We start from the raw sequence: 21,462 nt of genomic DNA on the forward strand, positions 1-21,462 counted from the left end.
AGAATGATGTTTGCTTTTTTTTTTTTTTTTTTTTTTTTTTTTGGCAACAGTGTTACACTGTTACACATATATAGCTTGTGATCCACTATGACTCCCAGATCCCTTTCTGCAGTACTCCCTCCTAGGCAATCATTTCCCATTTTGTGTGTGTGCAATTGATTGTTCCTTCCTAAGTGGAGTACTTTGCATTCATATTAAAGAAAATATAATCTCATGAAATTGCACTTCCTTGAAAAAATGTAAAATAGAAATACAACCCAGTCCTATACAGTACTACTGATATCATACCCAACAAACTCTTCACAGAGTACTGATGATAATTCTTATTCCATTTCTCAGCCTAGATGTCACATTGTTTTTAACAGAACAAACTAAAATACAAACTACTTCAGTTTGCATTTTGTTCCTTCCCTTCCCCCTGCCCATGAATTTTCAGTACTGCCAAGAGGATTAAAATAGTCCTTTCCTTCCTTTGCTTTAAGAGTCTAGTGTAAAAAAAAGGGGGGGGGGAATGCAAATGTTGGTTCTGTGTTCTCCTTATAGCTTTTATTCTGTAGTTCATAAAAGGCAGCCCAACTGTCTAATAGTCCTGAGACTGTCAATTCTTATATATGTCAACTTTTCCATTGCCAGGATGTGTCAGACTTCATCCACTCACTTATCCTTGGTGTTCTGGGTTGCTCCTATATGACTGTAATTGTACTGTACATCTTGTTGCCCAAAGGATGATTAATAGTCTTTTAGTCATACATCCCTTTAAATAGCATACACAATACATACACCTCAAGTTGCAAGGGTAAACTACTGTCTGAAGTTTTTATCATCTTTGTACCTTTAAGCCTTCTGAGTCTGTATTATCTCACAGAGGTTTTACCTCTGCATTCAGGACACTATAAGGTGAGGCAAACTCCAGGCATAATAGTCAGGCTGCGGCAGACAGATAAGGAGACCAGGTAGTAGTGGGGAGGCAGAGATCCTCTGTGTGAATGCCCCTTTTCTTCAGTGGATCCTCTGTAGTGTATAGGTTTGGAGAACATAAGAACGGCCATACTGTGTCAGACCAAAGGTCCGTCTAGCCCAGTATCCTGTCTTCCGACAGCGGCTAATGCCAGGTACCCCAGAGGGAATGAACAGGTAATCATCAAGTGATCCATTCCCTATCGCTCATTCCCAGCTTCTGGCAAACAGAGGCTAGGGACACCATCCCTGCCCGTCCTGGCTAATAGCCATTGATGGACCTATCCTCCATGAACTTACCTTGTTCTTTTTTGAACCCTGTTGGCCTTCAAAACATCCTCTGGCAAAGAGTTCCACAAGTTGACTGTGCATGGTGTGAAGAAATATTTCCTTTTGTTTGTTTTAAACCTGCTGCCTATTAATTTCATTTCATGACCCCATGTTCTTGTGTTATGAGAAGGGGTAAATAACACTTCCTTATTTACTTTCTCCACACAGTCATGATTTTATAGACCTCTATCATTTCTCCTCTTAGTCGTCTCTTTTCTAAGCTGAAAAGTCCCAGTCTTATTAATCTCTCTTCTTATGGAAGCCGTTCCATACCCCTAATAATTTTTGTTGCCCTTTACTGAACCTTTTCCAATTCTAATATATCTTTTTGAGATGGGGCGACCACATCTGCATGCAGAATTCAAGGTGTGGGTGTACCATGGATTTATATGGAGACAATATGATATTTTGTCTCTCATTATCTATCCCTTTCCCTATGGTTCCTTCCATTCTGTTTGCTTTTTTGATTGCTGCTGCACATTGAGACCAAATCTCTTTCCACTTCTGTGGCTGTATGTATGCTGGGCAAACTCTTCCCCTCTCCCCTTTTGAAGGAAGAGTTCACAGGAGACTGGGCTAGTTTTCTCTTCCCCTATACAGGTTATTTTCACACAGAGAGGCCCTCAGATTGTAAGATTCTAGGAGCAGAGGGCTGGATTTTTTAAAAAAATCTGTTTATAAAACTTCATGTACACCAGTGACATGATGAAATAACAATTATTTTTCCTATGAAATTCTTCAGGCTGTGGCTGTGTGACAAGGAAATCCCTTAAAAATGAAAAAGTTCACGCTGTTCGATTTTGTAAATGATAATTCGTTACAAATTGGAGAGACTTCATGGATTCAGGATCTTCCCAATGATGACAGTGAACTAGAAGGACTCCTGAAACCAAATGAGCAGGTGCTAGTTAACTGGCCTGTGGGAGAAAGGAAGACAGAGAAACATTTAGTAAAAGTAGTGTACATGAGTGGTGAGTCCATCTGCAAAGCAGCCCATTTATAACAATTTCAGATGTCGCTAGCTGACTAGCAGAATAGTATCATCTGCTTGGACTTCTCTTTTCTCCACTTCAGATGACCCTCAAGAGCTAGTTGAGATGATGCAGAAGATATTGCAGGCGGATGAAATTACAAAAATACAAGTTGTTGGAAAAGGCAAGAGGAAGAGGATTGAGATGATATTCTCAGAGAGTGAAGATAGTGACCTGGACAAAGAGCAGGTGGGTTTTCAGTCTCTGTTGTTTTCCCAAGTGTGAACCTGTTACTTTTATGCCTAATATAATGTTCCAGTGCATTGCTCGTGACTTTTCTGGGTACACAGTATGTGTATGTTGGCAGTGGAGACAAAGGCAATCTTCACATCATGCCTTAGCTCAATGACATGTTGGGGTAATTGATAACACGGGTCCAGATCTTCCCTCCATCCTTATCAGAAGTTGCAGAAGGATAAAATGTATGTAGAATCTTCACAGCTTTGGGTGTTGTGCACCTACACTGCATCATCCCCAATGAGAAAGGGCTCTGATAACACCATAAAGTGGGCAAGGGTCATGGCTTCTGAAGTCTGCCATGGAGTAAGATCTGCAAATTACTCAGGAGAATCCATGGATCTCAGAACTGACAAAAGATACAGACATATTTTTTCTACTCAAAGGACATAGTAAGGCCAAAATGAATAAATGTTTGTAGTGTACAATGAAATCTTCTGATAGAAAACACTATGTGAGTGAAAATGTGTTATCATGTGGTTATTTTCAGGGGAAAATGATGAAGAGTATAAAAAGAAAGAAATCATTACAGGCCTCTGCCTCTGCCAACATCCTGAGTCAACTTGAAACATCTTTAATTAACAAACAGGTAAAACATCTTGTCATCAGTAATTTGCAGCTGTGCAGCACAACAAAGCTGAGGTTCACATTTAAAAAAAATTAATTTATTTAAAATTTTAAGTGAATTAGTGCCAATGAAAGATGCTATCTTTGTATATGTTCATATAGTGCTTGGGAGATATAAAGTAGTGTATTAGAGCTAAGTATTGTTAATATTGTAGTCAACCAGTTAGTTGAATTACAGTATCAATGTTAGTTAAGTTGATTATTAAGGTGAACTCATATTTATATTTTGTGTGTCTTTGTAAAGAGAATATCCTCCTTTAGCCAAACAGTTTAATAGTAGATACTTTTATTTTCTGTTGTTGCTTTTTAGCCTAATTTATTTTTTTCAGAGAGAACCGTATTCTGGAAATGCCTTTCTGTACAGCGAAAGCAGTAGTGATGATGAGGAGCCCTTGTTTCAGTTATCCAAAGTGGAACTACGTGCCAAAATAAAAAGTCTGAAAAGGAAACTGACAGACACCATGAGAGAAAACTGTCGCCTACGGCAGTCACTGGTCATGCTTCAAGGTAAACTGTGGGGAAATGGACACTTTTTGATGAAGAGGCGAACTGCAAGCACATAAAGTCCTGATTGTTGTGAGGACACTTACGTGAGAATTGTGAGTGCTGAAGCATCTGTCAATATCTAGCCCCAAATTAGTAAAAAAAAGTCATTTCTGTATTACTACAGCATTTAATTCCAGTTGGCCCATAGATGAAATCAACTTAAAAAGAGACTGTGAGATCATTGAGTTTAAAGATGGAAAAAAAACTGGTTAAATCAGCTGGATTGTTCCTCAGAGAACATTTTCATGTGCTTTGTATAGGTGTAGGTCAAGTTTGAATAACTCCAGCAACTGGGACTCCACTGACCAAAGTCTAACTGATGTTATTGTTCGGCAATTATTGATATTCTAAAATTTCCCCTACTTAGTTCTATCCCTTAACTTCTAATTATTCATCCCTGAACCAAATAATTTCTTCCTTTTGAAAATCATCAGTTATTTCTAAGAGATGCCTTGTAATCTTTTAACCAATTTATATCCATTTAGCTCTTTTAACCAAGCCTTTAGTCACCTTAGTTGGCCTTCTCTAGATCCCTCTCCAATTCATTGTTGTTTTCTTAATATGGGCAGCCAAAACTGTATGCAGCATTCAAAATGTAAATGAACAAATGTCCCTTAAATAGGGTCTGTGACCTGCCTTATCAGTAACATGATGCCACCGAATGTACAACCCAGTATAACATTGCTTTTTTTCCCCCTTGGTCACCATATGATGCTGCAAGCACATATTCAATTCAGTTCATTGTCTGCCTAGTCCTCTCTCATTGTTACTTTGTTTCAGTCTTCCCTCACCTATTTGACCTTTGTGTTCTGGATTGTTTTTCTCTAAATGTATCAGTAGGATTTTTTCAGGTTGAATCTGATATTGTTAATATCTGATATTGTTAATATTTCAGGTTGAATCGGATATTGTTAATAGAGTGGTGTAGCCGTATTGGTCCCAGGATAGTAGAGAGACAAAGTGGGTGAGGTAATATCTTTTATTGGACCAACTTCTGTTGGTGAGAGAGACAAGTTTTGCGCTTACCCAGAGAGAGCTTACTCTCTCTCCAACAGAAATTGGTCCAGTAAAAGACTGTTAATATCTGTCCATTTCATTTAAATTGCTAGGTCAATTTCTACTTTCCTCTTGAATGCTTACATTTCCCCTTTGCTGTATAATTTCTATTAGTTTAATTACTGTGCTTTTTGCTTCCTCTTTATCTCTTACAGCGTTTCATTAGATCATGCTTTGCCACTCCGCTGAATGTAATCTCTGTAATGGACTCACTCCAGAAAAGCTCATCTGTGTAAATAATATGTTGACCAAATAAGGGGACATTTTAAAGGATTTCTTATAACAAGAAATAAAAGGTCAGATGGAGCCAGACATACCTCCATTCTAGTGAATAGAATTGGACCTGCTTCTAACTATTCTGAATTTCGCCCATACTCTTCAATCTTGTAGTGCTGTACATATTTTGAGAAAACAGTGTAAGAAAAACAGCCAGGTCAGCATTACGGTGGGCATGTGTTAACCAATGGCTCCTTTTATCAATCCGCAGACAGCTAGCACATTGCTTATGCTGGAAGCCTGATCTCCATTGTGGGGTTCATTTGATGACAGGGCAGGGAAGGAATTTTAAAAAAAGGAAGCAGCATTCTAATGATATCTCTGCTGATTGCTGGGGTTGGTCTAGAAGGAGACTGCAAGTCCTGTTCTTTTGACTACTGTGACAAGAGTCTGGTTACAAAAATACCTGTATACATGAAACTAAACCAAAGTTTAGTAGCATCAGTGGCTATTCTTAGTGATTACTCTTTCTAATTTCAGTGTTGCCACAGGCAGTCACACATTTTGAGGAACTGGTAGGTATGGCTGAGGCCCTGCTCAAAGGGGGAGTGACCACATCTGCCTCCAGTATTCATTCACACACTGTCTGGAAAGCATCAAACAGTTCTTTATCAGATTCATATGCAACTATCCACAGTAACTCCAATTCACCGATAGCATTGAACATGGAGGAAGAGGAGCAACAGCCTGAGAAACAGGTTAGCTGAAAGCTTATTTCAGCAATAAGAGTGAAATAAAAGTTGATATATTGCAACATTTATTGAGACTATGTAAAGAAAAGTAAACCTCAGTAATGATAATTTTATTATCAGACAGTAATTAGGAAAGTTGAGGAATTTATTAATAAATAATCATTATCCTTTTGTGTGCGAGAGGTTTCCCATTAGACACAGTGAATCACAGTGAGCCCTCAGGTGCAATTTTGCAACTCCCTTGACTTCATTAGATTTTCATGTCTTTGGGTGAGGAGAGCATGGATCAGTATGAAATGCTTTTCATTCAATTTCAATAAATCCTATGCTTGGCTGTGCATGAGGGACTTTGATTGACTTCAAACAGCTGAGGGGAAAATATGACCTTAAAGTTATGAAAGAAGGTCTAAATCTTTCTTTTTTAAATAATAAATAAATAAATGAGGGGGAAAGGGTGTCTTTCTGTCCACGTTAAAGAGATTGGCCAGAAGTTAATTGGAGTTACTCTGATTTTGGATGGAGCGACCTGGGTCCCAGATGTTCCATTATAGTAATAGAGCATTATCAAGAGATCACAGGCACAGAATCTGTACAGGAAAAATATCAATTTAAAGATTTAATTAAAGAATAACTCCATTAGTTTCTGCATTCATAATTTACATAAACGTTTCTATGTACTGAGTCATGCCAATCCATACAGATCAGTTGTACGGATTGTATTTCACATGTCCCTAAATCAGGAAAAATCCATTCAAAACTATTAAGAGATGATGATTTTATTAAATATGACAACTGTTATGTACAAAATGTGCTGGGAGAGAAGCTGAGCCCTGATTAGGGAGTGGGGCTTCTCTGACTAGGGGTCCTATAAAGGTAGCCAGCCAGTCAGGCAGTGGCACAGACAGCTGCAGCGGCACGGGAGCCAGCAAACAGAGCGGTAAACAGGGGAGTTTGAAAGGGGAGTTTGCATTGCGGTGCTTGTTTGGGGTTTGTTTTTGCTGTTGGTGCTGGTATTTTGGTGTGGTTTGTGTTTCCCAGATTAACAGGATTTAGGTGAGAAAGCTATGACAGATACAGAGGCAGCAGTGGGGGTGACCCATGTAGTGGAAGACACAATGAAGATGACTGGATGTGGAAGCTGCGGTATGTACATGATCCTGGAGGGGGTACCTGGAAAGAGTTTCATCTGCATGAAGTGCTGCCTGATAGAGCTGATGGAAGAAAAGATCAGAGGATTGGAGATGCAGGTGGAAAGTCTGGTTGAGTTTAGAAGGGGGTCCGAGCGGAATCTGGAGCAAAGACATGAGGAGGCTGAAGGGAAAAGCTCAGCCTTGCAGATGGAAGCAGGACTGAAGAACTCTGAGGGAATACTGCTGGGTGAAGAAAATGGACAGTGGAAGCATGTGACTAAGAGAACCAGGCAGAGGAAAAGACAGGCTAGTGAAGGAGAAATAGAGCTCAAGAACAGGTTTGCAAAGTTGGAAAATGAAGAAGGGGCTCAGCAGGTGGTCACTGAAGGTGGAAGGGCAAGGAAGAAGAGAAGAGCAGCTAGTCCTACAGGAAAAGGGGAAGAGTCAATGGAGACTACGCCAAATATCAGCCCCTGGAGGATACAGGATGTGTTGAAGAGGATTACAAGGGAGAATAGGAATGGAAAGAACTTGCAGCCAGAGGGAACAGGGGATAGACCAGAGAATTGCACCGTTACCAGGAAAAGGCAGGTCTACGTGATCGGGGACTCCTTACTGAGAAAAATGGACAGGCCTGTAACCAGAGCTGATCCAGAGAATAGAAGGGTGTGCTGTCTTCCAGGTGCTAAGATACGGGATGTGGACCTGAGGTTGAAGAGGATCCTAAAGAAAGTGGGAAAGAATCCACTGATCGTCCTTCATGTGGGAACAAATTATACCGTTAGATTCTCGCTGGAACATATCAAGGGAGACTATGCCAGGTTGGGGAAGACGCTTAAGGAAATCAAGGCTCAGGTGATCTTCAGTGGGATTCTGCCTGTTCCTAGAGAAGGGCAACAAAGGTGTGACAAGATTATGACTATCAACAGATGGCTCAGGCAGTGGTGCTATAAGAAGGGCTTTGGGATGTATGGCCACTGGGAGGCATTCATGGACAGAGGACAGTTCTCTCAGGATAGACTTCATCTGAGTAGGGAAGGAAATAGACTTCTAGGATGGAGGCTGGCACAACTGATTAAGAGAGTTTTAAACTAGGAATTTGGAAGAGATGGTTGGGAGATGTCCAGGTGATCTCCACGCCGTATTTTAGCATGAAGAGGGAAGAAAACAAAGTAAGAAAGGATACAGCCGTGGGTAGGAGAATGGACATAAGGAGGAAGGGCAGTGTGGATACCAGTCTAATAGGTCATACTGGCTGTAGAATGTCTGTGCCTAATTGTGTAAAGAATGTGAGCGAGGCCAAACAGCAAAAATTAAGATGTTTGTACACCAATGTGAGGAGCCTAGGTAAACTGGAGGAACTAGAGCTACTGGTGCAGGAAGTGAAACCAGATATTACAGGGATAACAGAAACATGGTGGAATAGTAGTCACGACTGGACTACAGGTATTGAAGGGTATGTGCTGTTTAGGAAAGACAGAAATAAAGGTAAAGGTGGTGGAGTAGCATTATATATCAATGATGAGGTAGAATGTAAAGAAATAAGAAGCAATGGAATGGATAAGACCAAGTCCATCTGGGCAAAAATCACATTGGGGAAGAAAACTACTAGCACCTCCCCTGTGATAGTGCTTGGGGTGTGCTATAGACCGCCAGGACCTAATTTGGATATGGACAGAGCCCTCTTTAATGTTTTTAATGAAGTAAATACAAATGGAAACTGTATGATCATGGGAGACTTTAACTTCCTAGATATAGACTGGAGGACAAGTGCTAGTAATAATAATAGGGCTCAGATTTTCCTAGATGCGATAGCTGATGATTCCTTCATCAAGTAGTTGCTGAACTGACAAGAGGGGATGCCATTTTAGATTTGATTTTGGTGAGTAGTGAGGACCTCATAGAATAAATGGTTGTAGGGGACAACCTTGGTTCAAGTGATCATGAGCTAATTCAGTTCAAACTGAACGGAAGGATAAACAAAAATAAATCTGCGACTAGGGTTTTTTATTTCAAAAGGGCTGATTTTCAAAAATTAAGGAAATTAGTTAGGGAAGTGGATTGGACTGAAGAATTTATGGATCTAAAGGCAGAGGAGGCCTGGAATTACTTCAAGTCAAAACTGCAGAAGCTATCAGAAGCCTATATCCCAAGAAAGGGGAAAAAATTCATAGGCAGGAGTTGTAGACCAAGCTGGATGAGCAAGCATCTCAGAGAGGTGATTAAGAAAAAGCAGAAAGCATACAGGGAGTGGAAGATGGGAGAAATCAGCAAAGAAAGCTACCTTATTGAGGTCAGAACATGTAGGGATAAAGTGAGAAAGGCTAAAAGTCAAGTAGAGTTGGACCTTGCAAAGAGAATTAAAACCAATAGTAAAAGGTTCTATAGCCACATAAATAAGAAGAAAACAAAGAAAGAAAAAGTGGGACTGCTAAACACTGAGGATGGAGTGGCGGTTAAGGATAATCTAGGCATGGCCCAATATCTGAATAAATACTTTGCCTTAGTCTTTAATGAGGCTAATGAGGATCTTAGGGATAATGGTAGCATGACAAATGGGAATGAGGATATGGAGGTAGATATTACCATATCTGAGGTAGAAGCAAAACTCCCGAACAGCTTAATGGGACTAAATCGGGGGGGCCCAGATAATCTTCATCCAAGAATATTAAAGGAATTGGCACATGAAATTGCAAGCCCATTAGCAAGAATTTTTAATGAGTCTGTAAACTCAGGAGTTGTACCGTATGACTGGAGAATTGCTAACATAGTTCCTATTTTTAAGAAAGGAAAAAAAAGTGATTCGGGTAACTACAGGCCTGTTAGTTTGACATCTGTAGTATACAAGGTCTTGGAAAAAAATTTGAAGGAGAAAGTAGTTAAGGACATTGAGGTCAATGGTAAATGGGACAAAATACAACATGGTTTTACAAAAAATAGATCGTGCCAAACTAACCTGATCTCCTTCTTTGAGAAAGTAACAGATTTTTTAGACAAAGGAAATGCAGTGGATCTAATTTACCTAGATTTCAGTAATGTGTTTGATACGGTGCCACATGGGGAATTATTAGTTAAATTGGAAAAGATGGGGATCAATATGAAAATTGAAAGGTGGATAAGGAATTGGTTAAAGGGGAGACTACAGCGGGTCATACTGAAAGGTGAACCGTCAGGCTGGAGGGAGGTTACCAATGGAGTTCCTCGGGGATCGGTTTTGGGACCAATCTTATTTAATCATTTTATTACTGATCTCGGCACAAAAAGTGGGAGTGTGCTAATAAAATCTGCAGATACAAAGCTGGGAAGTATTGCCAATTTAGAAAAGGACCGGGATATCATACAGGAGGATCTGGATGACCTTGTAAACTGGAGTAATAGTAATAGGATGAAATTTAATAGTGAGAAGTGTAAGGTCATGCATTTAGGGATTAATAACAAGAATTTTAGTTATAGCTGGGAACGCATCAATTAGAAGTAACAGAGGATGAGAAGGACCTTGGAGTATGGGTTGACCACAGGATGACTATGAGCCGCCAGTGTGATATGGCCGTGAAAAAAGCTAATGCGGTCTTGGGATGCATCAGGCGAGGTATTTCCAGTAGGGATAAGGAGGTGTTAGTACCGTTATACAAGGCACTGGTGAGACCTCACCTGGAATACTGTGTGCAGTTCTGGTCTCCCATTTTTAAGAAGGATGAATTCAAACTGGAACAGGTACAGAGAAGGGCTACTAGGATGATCCGAGGAATGGAAAACCTGCCCTATGAAAGGAGACTCAAGGAGCTTGGCTTGTTTAGCCTAACCAAAAGAAGGCTGAGGGGAGATATGATTGCTCTCTATAAATATATCAGAGGGATAAATACCAGGGAGGTATTTAAGCTCAGTACCAATGTGGACACAAGAACAAATGGATATAAACTGGCCATCGGGAAGTTTAGACTTGAAATTAGATGAAGGTTTCTAAGCATCAGAGGAGGGAAGTTCTGGAACAGCCTTCCAAGGGAAGCAGTGGGGGCAAAAGACCTATCTGACTTCAAGATTAAATTCTATAAATTTATAGAAGAGATGGTATGATGGGATAACATGATTTTGGCAATTAATTGATCTTTAACTATTCATGGTAAATAGGCCCAATGGCCTGTGATGGGATGTTAAATGGGGTGGGATCTGAGTTACTACAGAGAATTCTTTCCTGGGTATCTGGCTGGTGAATCTTGCCCACATGCTCAGGGTACTCTGATTTCTACATGTAAACAGCAGGTGCATTAGATAGCTAATAGCCTAGGTCCAGATTTTGGAGCTCTTGCTAACATTGGTGAGCATTTACGGAGGCAAGTAGTTCCATTGAAACCAATGAGCCTGCTCGAGAAAACGTTCACCAGCATGAGTAAGGCGCCACAATCTGGCCCCTCCCTTGTATCTGCAAAATGTATTTTATATGTGCAGTTCCAAAATTAGATGGGCACACAACTGGGCACCCAGTTTTGAGCGCACTGGTGTAGATGCTGCTTTTGAAAATGTTAAAATGTTGGGGGAAAAATTTAAGAAAAGTATGATTATATTTGGTTGTATTTTGTGAGGATTAGAACAGTCATGTCTATGACTATTGTATTTTTCAGTTCAAGATTGAAAAATGGCAGATTGCCCTTTGTAACAAGAGCAAGCCTCAAAAGTTTATAAATGATTTGATGCAAGCCCTTTATACACACGAATACATGGCCACGCATAGTCTGACAGGTGCAAAATCCTCCTCTTCGAAGGATAAAGCAGCAAAACCAGCAATGAATCAGAATGAAGTTCAGGAAATCATAGGTGATGACTAGTTTATATTACTTGATATGGCACTGTGTCTCATTTTTCATCACACTTTCAACTGCCACATTCATGTTACTAATTCATTTTTATTTGTTTTGGTCTTTTCACATTTATCTCATTACTGTTAAAAATGAAGAATCAGTAAAAAGCAAAATATCTTTTGTTCCTATTATGTGGATTTTGGATTATTAATATTTATTATTAAACATTTATATAGCACTGTAATATTACATGGTGCTCTACAGAAACTAAAAATACCACCTAAAGTAGTCAAACATAGACTGAAGATAATGGACAAAGGAAAGGGTAGGCAAAGAGAGGACAAGAGTGTATATAAATATAAATAGTGTCAGCTATATTCTTTAGTGAATGAACGTGATAAGTTCTGATATTTTGAAAGAGGTTAGGATTGGGTGAGGCACAGGAATGGAAAGCAAGACAAACAAAGTAGGGCTTAATAGAAGGGTTTAAAGACAGAAGATGGTTGGTGCCCATGAAAGGGTGCTCATTTCAGGTTTAAGGAGTAATGTGGAAAAAAAAGACCCAAATGTGAGAGAGGGAGCAGGAGATTAACTATTTGTCCTACCTTGTTTCTTTTAAGTGTAGGATGGAAAGATGGTTAGCAACAGGCAGTGAGATGTAGGCAGGGCAGAGCTGGTTGTCATTTTAAAAAGGGAGGACAAGGAGTGTGAAATGTATGCCAAAAGAGAGAGGGAGGTAGTGAAGAGACTTGAGGGAGTGACCTAGTTCTAATAGCAGGAGAGGAAGGTTATTTTAGCTGTCAAGTGGTGGCTAGACTGAAGTAGAGAGAAGCAATCTGGGAAGAGAGAAAGAGGTTATAGTAGCGTAGGTGAGATAGAGTCATGGCATGAATGAGCATTTTGGCAGCACATGTGGAGAGGAAAGGGTAAATTTTAGAAGTGTTATAGAGGGAGGAATGACAAGATAAGGGAATTGCCTAGTTTTAGTTGAGAAGAAGAAAAGAGCAGCTAAAGATAACTCCAAAGTTTGTTTGTTTATTTGATTTTAGCACTCGGTGACAGGGAAGTTGGAGTTGTCAAAAGTGATAGAGAAAGTGTGTTTGTAGGAGGAAAGATTTAGAAGGTCTTTTCCATGTTTTGTTTTTAAAAAACATGAGGCCATTCTTGAAGTATCAAAGAGCTAGGAAGAGATGCAAGCCTGGACAGATAGGGTGGGTAGATTGAGAAGCCATCAACAGAGGTAAGAGGAGAGGTCTTGGTGACCTCATCCATTTTCCAAGTGCCAGTGGGGGGGGGGAGAGGGCCAGGAGGGGAGAGGACAAAGGATAGACCCCTAAGAATCACCAGCATATTGGGGAGAGGAGATGGGGGACCTACCAAATGCAGCACCGAAGGAGCAGTCAAACAGGTAAGAAGAAAATGACAGCTAAGCATGCCCAAGGAAGAGAGTGTGTTACGAAAAGGTGGGTATTTGATTATGTTAAAAGCAGCAAAGGTTGAGCAGAGTGAGTTTGAAGAACAGACCTTGGACTTGGAATGGGAAAGATTATTAGTGACTGTTGTGAGGGCAGGTTCAGTGGAATGGAGTGGGCAGAAGTCAAACAGGAGGGAATTCTAAAGAGGGCTGGAGGAGAGGGAATGAAGGCACTGGGAATAGACAGCTATACAAGCAGCTTGAAGATATGTGGAATGGTTTGGATGAGTCAGCATGGATACATGCTGGGAAAGAGCGCAATTAATGTTATATTTGCACTATGAATCCTCATGGAGAAGTTCAGAGAAAAGAGATGGTCACTGGGTAAGGTCTTTGTGAACCTAGAAAAAGTGTACAATCATGGAGAAGTGTGCCAGAAGGATATGTCCATCTTATCCAGGATACGTATGATGGAATGAGTTCCAGAGTCAAAGCTAAATAGAGCTACAGTAGAGAATGACTGAGGAGGGAGGACCCACCTTAAAGGATATCACAGGCAGAGAGCTTAGAAGGGTGAAAAAATTTAAATTCCTAGGATCAATGGCTGACTCTGGTTCTTTCCTGAAAGATGCTAGGCATTGTACTAAAGCTGCATGTTGCAAATGGCAGGCACTGACCCCAGTTCTCTATGACAAAAAGATGCCAATAAAGTTAAAAGGAATTCTTTGCCAAAGGTTGTTGTGAAGGCCAAGACTATAACAGCGTTCAAAAAAGAACTAGATAAATTCATGGAGGATAGGTCCATCAATGGCTATGAGCCTGGATGAGCAGGGATGGTGTCCCTAAGCCTCTATTTGCCAGAAGCTGGGAATGGGCGATGGGATGGATCACTTGTTCTGTTCATTCCCACTGGGGCACCTGGCATTGGCCACTGTCGGAAGACAGGATACTGGGCTAGATGGACCTTTGGTCTGACCCAGTATGGCTGTTCTTACGTAAAAGGTAGAGTGTATAAAATGTAATTCAACCCACCTTAATGTACAGAACAGAGACTTGGACAGCCACAGAAAAGAAAATTAGCATGCTCCCCACCACGGAAATGAAGATGTTGAGATGGTCAAATGGTTGAACACTGTGATAGGAAACAAAATGAACTTAGAAGGGGCTTAATGTGAGTTGCTCCAGTTGAAGACAAGTTGAGGGAGACTAGGCTATTTTAGTATGGGCATATCCAGCAGAGCCCGGAGAGTTATATCAGTAGGATGGCTCCTGAAATAATTGTGGCTGGAAGGTGACCAAGGGGGAGAACAAAGACTCAGTATGTGGACTGAATATCAATGTACCTCAGAGAGATCAATCTGCCTGACAGCCTGGCATAAAATCATGAACTTTGGAAGAAGATTATAAAGTCACTGACCCCAAATAGGGAAGTGGCAAGAAAGATGATGACAAGCAGCTCAAAAATAAAGGGGAGACTATAGAAAGAGACCGGGAGTCAAAGGAGGATTTCGTTAGGTGAGGGGAAACAATATGACTGAATGCAGATGGGAAGGAGTCAAAATAGCGAGAGCAACTGATAAGAGACAGAGAAGGAACGAGGAGCAAGTCAGATGTTTTAGGATGTGTGAGGAGATAGGAACAAGCTGGCCAATCAAAGAGTTTTCAGGAAAATAGAAGCTAGAAGATTTCATAGTGGGACACATGGTTAAAAGAAGATAAAATCAAAGGCAGACATAAGGATGATGAGGTAGTCAGGGGAGCAGGAAGTAGAGAGCTCCTGCTGGGTCATGTGAGTGCTGCATTCAGAGAAGTCAGTCAGCTCCTGAGCACACAGGAGGAACAGAAATGGAAGAGGAAGAAGTAAGTAGAGACAAAGGTGGTGAAGAGCTGTCATGAGAGTGGATAAGAGGATAGGATTAGGATTAATTGGCCAGGAAGAGAACAGAGATAAAGGAAGAAAGGCAGAGTATATATAGGAAGTATATAGTACAGGAAGTCATCAAGGTCATGGGACTTCCTTCTGAGTTGCCCAACAAAGTTAGAGCAGGACTGGCAATATGGAAGGAGAAAACCAGACCGGAAATTGGTAAACCAGGAAAGGGGAGCAAAGAGGCCAAATACAGAAAAGAGTAGAATAAGTCTCTTTTGGATGTTTAAATTTCATAAGCCCAAATAATGTAACTTGGATCATACACTTAATATTTTCCCTGATTTGGCCCTGATTTGAAGGTCTCATAAATGTCATCTCTTTATTTTGCAGGAATCACAAAACAGTTATTTCCAAATACAGATGATGCTTTAATTAGGAGAATGATGGGGCAAAAGCTAAACAATTGCACCAAGAAGCCAATTTTAAGCAAAGATCTTAATTCAGTTGTTTTTCAGAAGCATAGCTTTTGGTAAGTCTTTAAAAAAAAATCAAGCCTGCCTCCCAAATGTATTTCAATATGTGTCTCTGTCATTGCAGTAACAGAAACTAAAGTCATCTCAAAATTATCTTTCATATATATGTTCATATTGATACAGTTGCCCAATATGGAGATCCTTTCATATCCTTGTATAAATTTTACAAAATACAAAAGTACTCTTTATTTACATAGCAGCACAACCAGACTTCTCATTCTAGACAGACCACACAGGGCAAGTAAGTTAAGGGAAGAAAAGAGAGAAGATTTAACATCCTCAAAATCAGTAACAGACTAATTTGATGAATATGTCTATTATAGGGTCTATATTATTTAGTCTTCCTATTACAAAGCCATTTTGTCCTCTTCATATGAATTAAATGCATAAGACTTGAACTTCCACAAGGTTCAGCCCCCAACATCAGTGGATCTCAAGTTCTGCACAGATCTCAGGACATCCAAAAGACACAGGGTCAGAAGTTCTGTGCTTCAACAAGATTTTCTAGTGCTATGATAGGGAAACCCCTGCTACTTGGATAAGATAATACTGACAGGATTTGCATTAATTTACCTGTTAAAGACCCGTGTTTTTGAGGAGGGGATTATGTCATGGAGAAACACCATCCTTCCAGGTGTAGTTTCTCCTGCTCTTAGCCCACTCCACAGACTTCTTTCATAAAGCAATTTGAGATCTACTGATAAAAATGCCATATAGGCGCTATTAATAATAATTAGCATTATTCTCAGTTAATATATATATAGGTATGGTCTAAAAATAATAAACCTGTCCCTGTTTTTAATGAAGTCACCAATTTCTATTACAATGTTTTCAGGTGTCATTCAAAAAAAATAGAGTTTAATAGAAAGTGAGACCTATATGACACTATGTAAGTCAATAAGAGTGGAGATTTTTGGAGAAAATCTCTTTAATGAGGGACAAAACTATTGACCTTACGTTAGGACTTTTGGAAAGAAATATCCTCCCAAAGGTCCACATTCTCCTACATCACTGTCAACCACTAAACAGTCAATTCACATAAACGCCCAATGGAACAGACACATCTGTGTTGCATACAGTACTTCTGTCAGACTCCTCTTGTTTTTCGGCATCAATACTACATATCTGTGACTCACACCACCTTTTAAATTTATGTGAAATATTGATTAGGCATTATCAGAGCTGTTATATTGTGCCAACGATCTTGTTATTGCAGTGACAAGATGAATTGTATCAAAGATTCACACCCCAGTGTTTCAAGCCACTAGGCCTTCTTGATGCCTCAAGCAGTCTTCAAAGCACTATCATAAACTGAGTGGCCATGTTTATTTGCATGGCATTTTGCATTCAATTAAAAAAATATGTTACTAATGCTGGAATATTTTATTTTTAACTGGGATGCATTGTGGTATAAGGATTTTTGTTTTAGCACTGTAACTGTCCTTGTTACAGTTGGGTTAAAAGTGATAGAGTAGGATTGCCACAAAGTACCCGAGTAATAAAATCTGTAGGTCAAAATTCTCCTCTCACTTTCCACAGGCATGGGAAACTGGCTCCTCAGCATTCTCCTCCAGCCTCATGGAAGCTCTTCTTGTGAGAGCTCCATGAGGAACTGGATCCATGACTAGGGAGCCAGGGAGAGGGCTGGGAGGACAGCTGCTCACCAGGGCATCACCACACTCCAAAACCATAGGGCATACCAAACCAAGTGCAAACTCACTATGTTTCCAGCCACCTTCTGAGAGCAACCTATGGGGTCCCTACTTCACTTTAGATCAGGAGCGGGCAAACTTTTTGGCCTGAGGGCCACATCGGATTTTGGAAATTGTATAGCGGGCCGGTTAGGGGAGGCTGTGCCTCCCCAAACAGCCAGGCATGGCCTGCCCCCTCCCCCCCCGCTGCTTCTTGCCCTGACGTGCCCCGCCCCCGGACTCCTGCCCCATCCAACCCTCCCCGTTCTCTGACAGCCCCCCCGGGACCCCTGCCCCATCCACCCCCCCGCTCCCTGTCCCCTGACCGCCCCCGGAACCTCCGCCCATGATTGCCCCCTGCTGCCCCCATTCAATCCCTTCTCTCATTCCTGAAGGCCCCCCAGAACCCTTGCCCCATCCAACCACCCCTTCTCCCTGTCCCCTGACCGCCCCAAGAACCCCTGCCCCTGACTGCCCCCCATCACCCCATCCAACCCCCCTCTCCTTCCTGACTGCCCCCCCGGGACCCCTGCCCCCATTCAACCCCCCTGTTCCCCACCCTCTAACCTCCGCAACCCCTGTCCACACCCCCGCCCCCTGACCACCACCCCAAACTCCCCTGCTCTCTATCCAACCCCCCCTGCTCCCTGCCCTCTTACCGCGCTGCATGGAACACCGGTGGCTGGCGGTGCTACAGCCGCGCTGCCCGGCTGGAACCAGCCACGCCACCGCACAGCACCGGGTCAGGCCGGGCTCTGCAGCTGCACTGCCCCAGGAGCTCGCAGCCCTGCCTCCCAGAGCATTGCGCCGGTGGCGCAGTGAGCTGAAGCTGCAGGGGAGGGAGGACAGCAGGGGAGGAGCCAGGGTCTAGCCTCCTGGGCCAGGAGCTCAGGGGCCAGGCAGGAGGGTCCTGTGGGCCATAGTTTGCCCACCTCTGCTTTAGATGTTTTTCATTTTCAGATCTAGTAGATTATTGCAGAATTCAGTCTTCTGTTAGCTGCTTTCTTCTCCCTAACTTAATTACAATGTATGCCTTAACAATGCAAGAACAGTAGTATCTACATAAATCTAGATACTGTGTAACAAAAACTATATGTAGTTACAAACTATCACAGTCTACAAAGCATTATCTATAAACCTTTCAGAAAGTGACAGAAACACTGTTATATGTTTTCACAGACTGAAAGTTCACCATGAGCCAAATTTATGTTTCATTATTAGAAGCAACCCCTTACCAAATAGAGTTAGTCATACAATATTAATGAAAGGTATTGACAAATTTACTGGTTTTTGTCACATAATTTATTCTCCAGGTGTATTTTGCTCTATTCAAATAGTTCTAAAGTTTATCAGAAATGCTTTGCTGAATATATTATTCAATTGTTATTCATTATTTGTATTGCAGTGGTGCCAAGAGGCCCTATTTATGGACTGGAAGGGCCATCTGTACTAGATAATATATAATGCTAAGACTATAACCAAACAATGGGTCCTGCTCCAAAGAGTTTACAATCTAACAGATACCTTGGAAACTAATTCAATATCATATCAACCAGCTTCAGTCCCAAATACTGGCAAACATGAGATACCCAGCACATGTTAATAACTTGTATCACTAAACAAAATCAGGGTTTCACAGATATTCAACTTAGACAGAAGCACCATGCCATGAAAATTCTGGCCTTGGATAGGGGATTCTGGGGAATCACAGTGGGGCTGCAGGTGAGCAGGCAGTAAATACATCTGAAACATAATAAGAAAATTTATTTTTATTCACTTAAGTGTAGCGCTGGAGGGGGCATATTTCGATCTGGGAGAGGGGTTTCAATTGTTTCTTCTGTAGCTACCACTTCAAAATTCAGCTTTCCATCTCTAATTTATTTGAGCATGAGCTTTCGTGAGCTACAGCTCACTTCATCGGAGCTCATGAAAGCTCATGCTCAAATAAATTGGTTAGTCTCTAAGGTGCCACAAGTACTCCTTTTCTTTTTGCAAATAAAGACTAACACGGCTGTTACTCTGAAACCTTTCCATCGCTGAGTCTTAAGTCATTCTTTCAGACCTTCATCCTCTGTAGCCCAGTTTGCATATTACATTGATCAAAGCGGCAAACAATCGAGGGTTTGGGCTTTTTACTTTTTACTGATCTGAATATTTTACAAGACATTCTGTGTGGTAGTAAAACCGAGATTACATACAATGTAGTACAAACAAAACTACACAATCCATAGTCACCAAAAACTCACAGATACAAAATTCTCACTGGTCCCAGAGAAAAAATAAAAGCATTAACAGTAAAGTACATATAGTCTATTGTCAACTCCTATCTATGAATAAACACTAAAGGTGAGATTTTGTGCTGCGCCTCTAAGAGGGGCAGCACAGAATTCACAGCCCAGGACTTGCCTGATCCAGGGCTGCTCCAGTGGAGTGGCCCCCAGCATAATTTAGACCACCTTGGAAGATTGTCTATGTTACAGCAGCATCCCCACGCTGCTGTGTGAACCACAGTGCTGTTCAGAATCTTATCTGAGCAATACTGTACATTATGGCCTCACCTCTAACACATCTCTACATTCACCAGTCCTACCCCTGGCATGCCCTTTACACCAGGGCTTACAAATGGGCCCTTAGAAAGCAGCCGTACAGCTGTCTTTGATCTGCACCAGGGGAACTCCAGCAACCAAATACAAGACTTTTAGGATATGCTACACAGCAATGTAAGCCTAGGGTAAGTGGGACTCAAGTCAGGTCAGGGAACCCTGGGCTTGATCATCTACATTGCATTTTAACCCTCAGTTAAGAATTTTCTGACCCGTGCTCGAACCTAGGGCTCTGTTGTCCACACTGCAGTGCACAGGCATGAGTCAAAGTAAACATGGAAAAAGGAGGAAAAAGGAGGAAAAACACACACACCAGTCTGGTGCAGTACAGTGTGCTCCCGCACACCCCAGGGAACCTTATACCTGCTCCTGCTGCACCCCGGCAGGCAGGGATAAAGGATTCCCAGGGAGGCTGCAGGGAAGTTTTGGGGCTGGCTCCCACTCTCTGCCCTTACAGTGCATGCTGCCCAGACACCTCTGCACACATAGCCCCAGGGTGGGCCAGGAGCAAGGGCCAGAGAATGGAGTGGGACCAAGCAGCTGCCCTCCACAGAGAGGGAGAAGAGCTCCCAGCTCAGCACGGGAGGAGGGCGAGCCCCAACATCCTGGCTGCTCCCACTCCCTGCAGGGCAGCCGCTTGGTCCCTGCTCCGCTCTCTGGCCCCCCTCTTGCCCTCCATGGGGCTGTGTGTGCAGGAGCACCCGGGCTGCATGCACTGCCAGGGAGGCGAGTGAGAGCCAGCCCCCAAATTTCCCCACAGCAAGGAGGAGCCAGAGCCACCACCAGGGGAGGCTGTGGGGAGGTTTTGGGGCTGGCTCCCACTCAGCACCCTGACAGTGCATACAGTCCAGGTCCTTCTGCACACACAGCCCCAGGGGGGTCCGGGAGCAAGGGACAGAGTGGAGCAGGAACCAGGTGGCTACCCTGCAGGGAGGGGGAAGCAGCGGAGCTTTTGGCTCGGCACAGCCAAAGAAGGGATGGACCCCAACGTCCTAGCAGCTGGGAGTTGCCTCCCACTTGTCAGCTTTGCTCCCTGCTCAGGGCAAGTTCTGCACAGCAGCCAGGAGGAGCTGGAGCTACCACCACGAGAGGAGCAGGAATGAGGAGCGCGCTTGGCCAGGCAATAATGGCACTTCAGTCGCTGCTCTGGCTGCCTGCAGTGCTGCTGTTCTGCCACAGGGAACTCTGGGATACACCCGGAGGACTTCCGGGACCTGAGTCAAGCACACAGGAAAGCAATAGGACTCAGACCTTAGGTCCCAGTTTAACACTGGCTCGGACCATCCAGTGGGACCTGGGAGCTCTAAGTTAATACAATTAGTGGGTGGGTGCAAGGAGGATTAGTCTTGCGCCCAGGCTCAAGCCCAGGTTTACACTGCTGTGTAGACATAGCCTTAGGAACGCTTTATGCTGCACTGATCCTTGTATCTGGTGTAAAGGGGCTGGAGAGGAGGTAAGGATCTCACCCTACAATGTTCCAGTCAGGTAGAAGATAGAATTCTGAGGCAATCTAACTGTAATCTGTTGTCTGGCTGTAAAACCATGCACGGAAGTGTAGAGCTGATCTGCTGACTGCTCTTTATCCAGAACAAGTGGATTTCATTAGCTTCACTAAGGAATGGAAAAGGCCAGAGTCTCTCTGAGACAAAAGAGGGGATCCACAGAGGAGCAGG

At 42.4% G+C, this 21,462-nt stretch overlaps 1 protein-coding gene and 1 long non-coding RNA gene across 6 annotated transcripts in view; one reads left to right on the forward strand and one right to left on the reverse strand.

Annotated features, from left to right (window-relative positions):
• Positions 1 to 21,462, forward strand: part of BEND6 (BEN domain containing 6) — a 41,421-nt gene that overhangs the window by 14,597 nt on the left and 5,362 nt on the right. For 3 of the 4 annotated variants that reach the window (XM_007059895.4, XM_043542423.1, XM_037894243.2), the window contains 7 exons: positions 2,030 to 2,258; positions 2,362 to 2,507; positions 3,046 to 3,144; positions 3,512 to 3,689; positions 5,541 to 5,758; positions 11,502 to 11,694; positions 15,353 to 15,491. In XM_007059895.4, coding sequence (XP_007059957.3) covers positions 2,063 to 2,258; positions 2,362 to 2,507; positions 3,046 to 3,144; positions 3,512 to 3,689; positions 5,541 to 5,758; positions 11,502 to 11,694; positions 15,353 to 15,491 — 1,169 coding nt within the window. In that variant the 5' untranslated portion in view covers positions 2,030 to 2,062. Of the gene's footprint in view, positions 1 to 2,029; positions 2,259 to 2,361; positions 2,508 to 3,045; positions 3,145 to 3,511; positions 3,690 to 5,540; positions 5,759 to 11,501; positions 11,695 to 15,352; positions 15,492 to 18,591; positions 18,715 to 21,462 lie in introns of those variants that run through there. The other variant, XM_043542424.1, reaches the window with a different exon arrangement.
• LOC119565753 overlaps positions 1 to 21,462 on the reverse strand; it is a 48,900-nt gene that overhangs the window by 11,999 nt on the left and 15,439 nt on the right. Inside the window, exon 3 of one of the 2 annotated variants that reach the window (XR_005224603.2) lies at positions 18,792 to 18,929. The exons of the other annotated variant lie outside the window; for it this stretch is intronic. This is a non-coding gene — a long non-coding RNA (uncharacterized LOC119565753). Of the gene's footprint in view, positions 1 to 18,791; positions 18,930 to 21,462 lie in introns of those variants that run through there. 2 annotated transcript variants of the gene reach the window in all.

The sequence above is a fragment of the Chelonia mydas genome, chromosome 3 (genome assembly GCF_015237465.2).
Source record: "Chelonia mydas isolate rCheMyd1 chromosome 3, rCheMyd1.pri.v2, whole genome shotgun sequence".
In the NCBI taxonomy this organism is placed as follows: Eukaryota; Metazoa; Chordata; order Testudines; family Cheloniidae; genus Chelonia; species Chelonia mydas.